The 6,916-nt window shown below is 60.4% G+C and overlaps 1 protein-coding gene across 5 annotated transcripts in view; it reads left to right on the forward strand.

Annotated features, from left to right (window-relative positions):
* The first annotated feature begins 1,115 nt into the window (after nt 1-1,115).
* Nucleotides 1,116-6,916, forward strand: part of HHATL (hedgehog acyltransferase like) — a 9,982-nt gene continuing 4,181 nt past the window's right edge. The window contains exons 1-9 of one of the 5 annotated variants that reach the window (XM_019633443.1): nt 1,116-1,329; nt 3,090-3,208; nt 3,595-3,662; nt 4,193-4,306; nt 4,438-4,632; nt 4,931-5,140; nt 5,584-5,755; nt 6,216-6,360; nt 6,479-6,514. In XM_019633443.1, the coding sequence (XP_019488988.1) occupies nt 3,103-3,208; nt 3,595-3,662; nt 4,193-4,306; nt 4,438-4,632; nt 4,931-5,140; nt 5,584-5,755; nt 6,216-6,360; nt 6,479-6,514 (1,046 nt within the window). In that variant the 5' untranslated portion in view covers nt 1,116-1,329; nt 3,090-3,102. Of the gene's footprint in view, nt 1,368-2,360; nt 2,509-3,089; nt 3,209-3,594; nt 3,663-4,192; nt 4,307-4,437; nt 4,633-4,930; nt 5,141-5,583; nt 5,756-6,215; nt 6,361-6,478; nt 6,515-6,916 lie in introns of those variants that run through there. The other 4 variants (XM_019633426.1, XM_019633439.1, XM_019633432.1 and 1 more) reach the window with 4 other exon arrangements.

Genomic DNA, 6,916 nt, shown 5'->3' on the forward strand with positions numbered 1-6,916 from the left:
GGGTCAGGGACCTGCGACACAGACCTCTCGTCATTCTGTGGGGCATGTGTGCTGGGGTCTCCTTGTTTCTTCCTCTGGGCCAGCGTATATGCTTGGGAGGAAGCTCATCGCCTAAAGGCATTGTGGGGGGTGAGGGTCTCTCTCCCCTTCGCAGGCCTTGCTCAGGCCCTGGAAGTGCCCCTGCTGGGGGCTGGGGAGCAGCCCCTCCTTCCCCGAGTTGTACCTGATCCTATGACTGAGGTTGGGATTAGCAGGGGCTCCAGGATCTGTCCTCTGACTGTTAAAGTCACACAGCTCCTTCTAATTCCAGACCCCAGACGCTGGCCCCCCACACACAGTGAACAGTACCCCGTCATCCCAAAGGAGGACTAACGGAGGTGCCTCTCCTCTCAGAGGTGGCCTTCAGGAGCCCCACCCCCATCAGACAGGCCCGGCTAAGGCCTTGGCTGCCCCTTCACAGAGTGAGGGCCCTGCCCCCCACCCCAACCCTCCCCCCAGAGGAGTCCCAGTTGTTTAGGGACATGGCTGTCTGCTTCCACCCTGCCATCAAGGAGATGCCACTCCAAGTACCCACTCAAGCCTGGCCAAGTAACCCTGCTAGCACCCCTTCACCTGGACAGCACCCCATGGGACAAGGCTGGAGCATGGGGGCCCCCTCGGCCACATGTCACATGCCAGTTCCAATCCCACCAGGCAAATCAGTCCTTCCCTAGGCACCAATGCCTGGCCAGCCAGGACTCTCAGCACGATGGAATGGCAGGGGGCGAGATGGTCTTCCCTGGGATAGCCCTCGGGGGTTCACATGTAAAGGTGCAGGATGCAGTCCATGGAGCTGGGCGTGAAAGTGTGTGCCTGTGTGTGTGAGTATGTGTGTGTGTGTGTCTGTGTGGCAGGGGCAGGGCTCACAAGCCTGGAGAGACCAGCGGGGGCCACTTGGAAGGCTTCCTGGAAGAGGGGAGTCCTGGCTAGCAGTGAAAGGGAGACACAGGCTCTATGGACCAGGAGAAGCAGGTTGAAGTGAGGCCCGGGTGTCCCTGTCCCGGCCACTGGCCACCCCTTCCCGCACCCCACCCCACCCGCCTCCAGGATCCTCCCTGCAGCTCCCTGTGGCCAGCAGCTCTGCAGCACTCAGCTCCGCTCCACTCTGCTCAGCTCCACTCCAGGAAGGCCACCTCCTCCCTACCCTCCCCCCGCTTCTCCTGCTGTCGCCACTCACCGCTCTAGCCTCGAGGGGGTGGGGACCCCAGGGCTGGACACACCCCACCGTGGCCCCAGAACCCAGCTGGTCGGACGGACACACGGCCGGACGCAAGACCCAGAAGCCCCGAGGTGGGCAGTGTGCCAGGGTCCCTCACAGCCTCCTCAAGGTCAGTGCCAGCTGGGGATGCAGCCACTCTGGGGTCCTTGAGACCTTCGGAGCCTGCTCCAGGCCCCTCATCCCAGACCTCAGGCCCCAGAGCAGACTTTTAACCCAGGTGTATCTGAGGCAGACAGGACCAGGGGGTAGGGGGAACCCCTGGGTTCACAAGCTGGCCCAGGTCTGGGGGTCTATTGGGAGAGGTCCCAGGCCAGGGGCCAGCCCTAGCCCTGCTCACAGAGGCCTCACTGGGGACACCCCGCACCAGCCATAGGGAGCTAAAATTGGAAAGTGGCGAGTCGGAGGCAGCTGACAAAGCTATTTCGCGGGCTCTTCACCGTGCTCCGGTTTCAAGCTCCTGCTCCATTAACCTGATCCTCGGGGCCTCCCTTCCCCCAACTCACCGGCGCCTCAGCCCTCAGGCCAGCAATGCAGAAGTCAGGCCCGGCAGCCCCCTGGTGTGGGCAGGGGGCAGTGGATGGTCATCGCTTATCTGTGACTCCAGAAAGCCTCACTGAGAACACTTGATCCTTTCCCACTTTCACTGTGTGACCTTGACAGGTCCCTGTCCCTCTCTGGTCCATGACCCCTCCATCTATGTAATAAGGAGAATGCTGACTGTGGGGGCCCTGGAAAGCTGTTTTCAGAGTTGGTGAGGGAGATTTGGGAGAAGCTCTGGGGTGGGAGACAGAACCATGCCAGCTACCTACCTCTTGGCTCGGCCCAGCCTGAGAGGGTGCCAAGACATGTTCCTCCCTTTAATTTGGGTCCTGGGTCTGTTACCCACGGGACCCTTGGGAAGATCCAAGGCCAGGCTAGAGCTAGATGGAAAGGGAATAGGTGCTAGCTGAGGTCGCAGGGATGGCCCAGCAGAGCTCCTGGGGATGAGCTAGGCCCTGGCAGGAGGGAGTGGCTAGGCTCACCCTGAGCCTGATACCGGTCAGCACCTTGGACAGCAGCCAGCACCCTCCCTGGTGCCCTCTTGGCCCCACTCCCGCTACCCCAGGGCACCTCTTCAAATAGCACAGCCTCCAGCCAGCATCCAGGGCTGAATACACAGAGCACTGAGTGAGTGGGGCAGTGTGGACACGGACGCAGACAGGGACCAGGGACGTGGCAGGCTGGGGCTCTGGCTGGCTGGGGCCATGGGGGTCAGTGAAAGGCTGGGTGCTGAATGAGAGGGATGGCAGCTTGGCGCTGTGGGCCGGACCTGGGGAGGTCACGGAAAGTAAAAGTGGCTCAGAAGGGTGCAGGAATTAGAGAAAGGGGGCAGGGAGGGGTGAGGCTTTGTCAGGAGCTGAGGGAGGCTTACTGAGGGGGATGGGGACCCTGAGGGCCAGGAATGTGACTGAGGTGATACAAGTGGAGTGTCTTTGCATGAAGGGCTTCAGAGGCTTTGGCAGGAGCAGTTTAAGCTGAGGGTGGGGATCAGTGTACCCGCAGGGTATGAGGAGTCAGTGAAGGTGGGGAAGGCAGGCTGAGAGCAGTGCTTATGCTTTCAAGAGCTTCAATGGGAAAGGTGGGAGCTACAGCAGCAGTTAGGATGAGGTACCAGATATTCGGGGTCCTGGAAGGAGTTGAGGATGGGGGGGAGAATGATGGCATGAGACCCCAAAAGGGCAGAAGGGGCAGTCTCAAGAATGGGGTCCTCACTCTGTCAGTGGGGGACCGTGAGGGAGGACTAGGCAGAACTGGGAGTCAGCAGTGCCCTCACCCACTCTGTCTCCCCCAGCCCCATCCAGGCTATGGGCATCAAGACTGCATTGCCCACGGCGGAGCTGGGCCTGTACTCCTTGGTGCTGAGTGGGGCCCTGGCCTATGCTGGCCGGGGCCTCCTGGAGGCTTCACAAGGTAACAGCCGGGCCCCTGGGCAGGGGGTGGGACCCTTTCTCTCCTAGGGGCCTCAGGGTCCCAACCGGCAAGACCAGAACCTTGGAGGCTCCAGACCCAGGGCATTCCCTCAGCCCTGGGGTCTGGGCTGAGCCAGGTGTCGCAGGGAAACACAGATGCAGAGGCACTAACAGAGTTCTGTATACAGAGCCACAGAGAGAGAGACAGAAACGCTCACACACTTAGGGAGAACTGGCCCCAGGCACACGGTGAGACCCAGAGAGCAGCAGAGGCAGAGAGAGACCCAGACCGGCTCCCCTCCCCCCAGGGTGGGGGTCAGCCTCATCTAGGGGCAGCATGGGGGGTGTGAAGGGGCCCCTCCCCCTGAGGCCACACTCTGTCCTCAGATGGGGTCCACAGGAAAGCCTTCCGGGAGTCTGTGCAACCCGGCTGGGAATACATTGGTCGGAAGATGGTAGGTCCCCCAAGGGTCCCCGACTAGGGTACGCGACCCCTGGCAGATCTCTCCAATCCCAAGCCCTTCCCGACTCTCCCCTATTCCATGGAACAAAGGGCTCACAAGAGGGAGGGGCTCTGGCTTAAGCTTTAGCACCTTCAGTTTCTCTACTGGCCCATCCTGTGTGTCCTCCTGGGGCCATAGCAAGCCTGCCCCAGACCCTGCTCACTTAGTAAATAAATCGAGACGTGCCTTAGCAGGGGCCACCAGCACCATGCTTTCCAGGGGACAATGCAATAATGGTGGAATGTCAGGCAATGCGCTGAGGAAAGGGGGAGCATGGAGGGGCAGGGCAGCCCATACGGAGCCCCTCATTCCTATCTCCCTCCCTGCTGCTTCCCTCAGAGGGGCAGGCAGGGCCCTCCAGTCATGGCTGTCTTCTAATGCATAAGAAGACTGTGGGGGCTGGGACGGTGTTGGCACTCTGAGCAGCCTGAGTGCCAGCCCACCTGCCCCCACCCACCTTAACCTGCCTGGGGCTGCCCCAGGACGTGGCTGACTTCGAATGGGTGATGTGGTTCACCTCCTTCCGAAATGTCATCATCTTCGCCCTCTCCGGACATGTGCTGTTCGCTAAGCTCTGCACGATGGTGGCCCCCCAGGTGAGCACAACCTGAGACACGCCAGCCTTCCTGTCCAGCTCTTCCTTGGCTACAGGGGTTGTGGGAATCCATGCTGGGGTCCCAGCCCTGTGTGGGCGGATAGGCAAACGAGGCCTTCTCCTTGTCCACAGCTCCGCTCCTGGGTGTATGCTGCGTACGGGGCCCTGGCCGTGATGGGCACCATGGGCCCTTGGTACCTGCTGCTGCTCCTTGGCCACTGTGTCAGCCTCTATGTGGCCTCACTCTTGGGTCAGCCCTGGCTCTGTCTTGGCCTCGGCATGGCCAGCCTGGCCTCCTTCAAGCTGGACCCCCTAATCTCCTGGCAGGTGTGCACTGGGGAGAGGTAAGGGTGGAAGGTGCAGGGATAGGACTCCAAAGCTCTCACCCCATTCAAAGCCCTTACCCCGCAAGTCTCTCCAAGCATTGCACCGCAGCAGGGACGTGTGCAGCTCATTCTCTGCTCTGTCCCAGCACTTAACAGGAATTGGCCCTGAATGGCTAATGTTGACTGGCTCTGGAAGAGATGAAGGGGCAGGACCAGGCCGTGCCCCTGTGGGAGGCTGGGTGGGCTTCCCAGAGACAAGGGGCACCTGGTGAGCTGGCGGCCTGTTCTCTCCCATCCAGAACGGGTTTGTAACAGGCACTTTTGATCTTCAAGAGGTGCTGTTTCAAGGGGGCAGCGGTTTCACAGTGCTGCGTTGCACCAGCTTTGCACTGGAAAACTGCGCCCACCCTGCTCGCCGCTATTCCCTAGCTGACCTGCTCAAGTACAACTTCTACCTGCCTTTCTTCTTCTTCGGGCCCATCATGACCTTTGATCGCTTCCACGCCCAGGTGAGGGGATACCCTGTGGGCTCCCAGTGCAAAACTGGCTCTCCCTCCTCAGACAGGGGCTCCTGTCTCGGATAGGACTCCCAGAGCAGGCTGGGTCCCCATCCTCAGGCAGGACTCCAGGGTGAAGCCATGATTGCCTTCCTCAGACCCCAGGACATTTCCCCCCTCAGACAGGGATCACAGGATGGAGATGTGTCTCCTCCTTCAGACAGGACTCTCCTCCTGCTCAAGTGGGGCTTGCAAGATAGGACTGGGTCTCCCCTGGCAGGCTGTGAACACTCCTCAGATACCAGAGCAGCTGGTATTTCCACCCGCAGGCAGGGCTGCCAAATGGAACCAGTCTCCCCTCACCCTCAGATCCCCAGGCAGTTGGTGACTCCCCGTTCAGATAGAGCCCCTCTGGCAGGGCTGGCCTCCCCCCTCAGACACTTGGTATCCCCCAGGTGAACCAGGTGGAGCCGGTGAGGCGGGAGGGCGAGCTGTGGAACATCCGGGCCCAGGCAGGCCTCAGCGTGGTGGCCATCATGGCCGTGGATATCTTCTTTCACTTCTTCTACATTCTCACCATTCCCGGTGATCTCAAGTTCGCCGGCCGCCTCCCAGACAGTGCCCTCGGTGAGTGTGCGGGGTCTAGAACAGGAACGGGGAATGGGCCACTACCCCAGGAAGACAAACCCTCTGTGTTCCCAAGGCCTCACGGCTGGGGAGGCTGACGGCCTGAGGTGGCACAGAGCCCATCCAAGGGTGCAGGAGTTGGACTTAGTCTTTGAACGGCGTGGGGCTCGTTAGCTTTGTCCTGTGAGGTCTGAGCGGTATTGGACAGGGCCCTCCCCACTTCACTGGGGCCATGGGCTGATTTCCACAACCCCACAGGGTCTTTCTAGGGTGGTCAGGGCCTAGGAAGTAGGGGGTGGGATCTCTGTGGGGGCGGTCTAGGCTCAAGGACCTCCCCCAGGACCTGGGGAGATTGTGTGAGAAGGGGAGGGCCAGGCTCAGCACCTCCCCGAGATTTGGGGGTCTGGGGAAGGGAGGCCAGCACAACAACCCCCAAGCAATGACAACAAGCTGTCCCCAGCTGGCCTAGCCTACTCAAACCTGGTGTATGACTGGGTGAAAGCAGCCGTTCTCTTTGGCGTCGTCAACACCGTGGCACGCCTCGACCACCTGGACCCACCCCAGCCTCCCAAGTGCATCACAGTCCTCTACGTCTTTGCCGAAACGTGAGTGGTAAGGGGCGGAGTACACAACCCTGGGATCCCCACCTCCCCTTAGCCTCTTCCCATGTGCCCTGGAGCCCTGTTCCCGCCTGATTCACACTCATCTGCCCTCCTCCCACAGGCACTTTGACCGTGGCATCAACGACTGGCTTTGCAAGTGAGTTGGGGTGGGGTGGGGAGATGGTCACAGCCATCTTGCCAGGTGTCTGAGCTGGGCAGTGCAGAGATTGGTCTATGTTTTAAGAGCTGATCACTGGGCCAGAGGAAGCAAGGAGGGCAGTGAGGAGGTCATTTCAGAGGTCTGGGTGAAAGACATGCAGGTTTGGACTTGGGTAGCATCCTGGAAGTGAGTGAAATTTTGGTCAGAGTAGAAACACAGAAGCAGGCAGCCCGGACAGGACGTGGCCATGGACTGGGGCTATCAGGAAGGAAAGGGAGGTGACTCACAGGTTCCTATCTACAGCCTGGGGAGGATGGAGGGAAGGTTTCCAGAAAGGGGTTTCATTTGAGAAGTGTCTGGTTGGAATCTGGGAGACCATCCTTGTGGAGGTTCAGGGAG

Source organism: Hipposideros armiger, unplaced genomic scaffold (genome assembly GCF_001890085.2).
Source record: "Hipposideros armiger isolate ML-2016 unplaced genomic scaffold, ASM189008v1 scaffold_18, whole genome shotgun sequence".
Taxonomy (NCBI): domain Eukaryota; kingdom Metazoa; phylum Chordata; class Mammalia; order Chiroptera; family Hipposideridae; genus Hipposideros; species Hipposideros armiger.